Consider the following 2,500-nt stretch of genomic DNA (forward strand, 5'->3'; position numbering starts at 1 on the left):
GTTGTTGTTTTTTTTTTCGTGGGGGGGGGGGGTGGTGAGAGTTTTGGCTAATTTTAACTCATCCAATTCTGTGTTGCCAATTCACTTGAATAGCTGTACAATTATATACCAGATTGTTGTGACTTTTTAGTGAACTTTCTAGGACAGGTCTTATTTAGCAGTATTCATGACCTATCCCATCAATCCTCCTTATATTAATAATGGCCTATTGAAAATTGTAATGCACGTAAGCCCTGTGTTGATCTGGTCTAGTCTGAATTTTATGTTTATTAATTAACAAATGTGGAAGTTTGGTTTCAATTCAGCTACCATATACCATTAAGATCAACAGCTGTTAACGACTTATAATAACGATTTATAAAAATGCATACAACAGTAGGGCTATGAGCCGTATTATTGTTTGTAGTGTGAGCTGACATTTGACATTATACACATGGCGTTTTATTGTGATTAGTAAGGCATGATATTGTCGAAAGGTCTACAGATCCAACATGTCAGTGTAGGCTAGTTGAAATTGTTTTTAAAATCTTTGCTGAATGGATGGAATCAAATGAAATCAATCAAAATGACTTAATTAACAAAAATAATTATTTGCATATACACGGTTTGTTGAAAAAACATGCAAGTGTTTATTTTTGACTTACGAGGGCGTGCTGTAATATTACACGGATTTGCCACAAGCGATGGAGTTAAGAGTACGAATAATTTAGATCTAAACTTAATTCTCCAAATCAAGTCCAAGTAGGGGACTGGACTTACAGCTACAAACAAGAAATAAGTACCAAATTTATTTATTCCTATCTTAATCGTTATTTGAGTTTCATTATAAAACAAAGCATTAACGATGTAACAATAATAATAATAATAATAATAATAATAATAATAATAATAATAATAATAATAATAATAATAATAATAATATTATATTATTATTATATATATATATTATAATTATAACATAATAATAATAATATAGTTAGCGAGTTGTTTAATACAACAACTACTAGTCCACTACTGATACTATGCCTTACTTTTACTATCATGACCATGGTGGCGATGATGATGCCGACAGTGTTGAAAAGGATGTTAGTGTTGATATTAATAATAGTAATAATAATCCTTGTAATAGAATGTTAACTTTTAACTATTTGTATGCCAATTATTTTAAAAATACCCTTCATCTATCCTATACAATATACTTTTTATAAATTTGTATTATCATTTGCTTAATTGTTAACATTGATTGTTTTATTGAACACAGTTCGTCGCGCATCCATTCTGTCAGCAGTATTTGACGGAGACATGGTTCCGAGATTTACGGATCCACCGGAGTCAAAGCAGCGTCAAGACGCTCCTGTTTACCTTGTCAGCAGCCATATTGTTTCCCGTATTATCAGTAGCCAACGTGCTTTCCCGAAATTGGAAACTTGGCAAGTGGATCGAGATCCCGTATATCAAGTTCATCTGCCATTCGGCGTCCCAGTTCACTTTCTTCATACTGATCGTTATCAACAATTATGTGAATACTCATGAAGACCGAGACATGGATCCACTTGACCTACAAAACATTTCCATGTTTTTAATATTAATATACGTTGTCAGTAAGTTATTTTACAGTATATTTAACTAACAACTAATTCAAATCTGTGGTATTTCAAGCGGTATGATGTTCAATGATAAACCAAATCAGAGAAATGAGAGAGATGCATTTTATTCGTTTTATTTGCAAAAATACAAAGATAAAAGAAGTCACAAAATATTAAAAAAAACCCAATAGGTTTCGTTTTATTTTCATCCGCAAACTAAACTTAAGTAACATTGTTTTTTGACCAGCGTTTAATTTTAAGAGGCCTATATTAAGTATTTTTACGCGAAAAATAAAACATATAGTCCTAAAACATTGCCTAAACTAGAAACGATCAAATTAGGGGATATTTAATTTTCTAGGTCTATCAATTTAAGTTATATATAGAACAGGAGTGGGTTGATTAAAAGCCGCTCCCAAACTTTTACGTTTCCAATATGCTTGCAAAAAATGCACTGTTTTTATACAGCTTTACGCGCTCAGTTTTAATATTACTTTAAACAGAAAGGGGTTTTCTAGCCAAAGATGGAGGCGGGACAATGGACTGTATTTTTACATTTTTCGCAGGCTGTGAATAACTGCTATCAGGCTGCCCCAACTGTGATAGTAATTTATAACGGCAAAAACGTTCATGTTTTAATTTGAGACAGTCTTTAGTGTGCCTACCAGCGGGACGAGATGTCTTCCTCAAAATGTCCAAGGCTCCTTAGAATGAAAATTATAGTCTGTCTTGTAAATAGAGACACACAATTCTGACAAACCGTTAATAGAATTTCTGTAGTTGAGTAAGTAACTCATCCAATTCCCCAGAAATTTGTCGATTTACAGGGTTTGAAATTAATGATGTAAACCAATTTTCATTGCTTACCATTAATTTAGACACAATGTTATGAATTATTAAATGTACTGGCAGGC

The 2,500-nt window shown here is 32.3% G+C and overlaps 1 protein-coding gene across 1 annotated transcript in view; it reads left to right on the forward strand.

The window, feature by feature from the left end:
• LOC117122249 (short transient receptor potential channel 4-like) overlaps positions 1-2,500 on the forward strand; it is a 35,498-nt gene that overhangs the window by 22,260 nt on the left and 10,738 nt on the right. The window contains exon 5 of the mRNA XM_033267782.1: positions 1,262-1,601. Coding sequence (XP_033123673.1) covers positions 1,262-1,601 — 340 coding nt within the window. The remainder of the gene's footprint in view (positions 1-1,261; positions 1,602-2,500) is intronic.

The sequence above is a fragment of the Anneissia japonica genome, unplaced genomic scaffold, assembly GCF_011630105.1.
Source record: "Anneissia japonica isolate Jap-2015-1 unplaced genomic scaffold, ASM1163010v1 scaffold287708_len1499824_cov190, whole genome shotgun sequence".
Classification (NCBI taxonomy): domain Eukaryota; kingdom Metazoa; phylum Echinodermata; class Crinoidea; order Comatulida; family Comatulidae; genus Anneissia; species Anneissia japonica.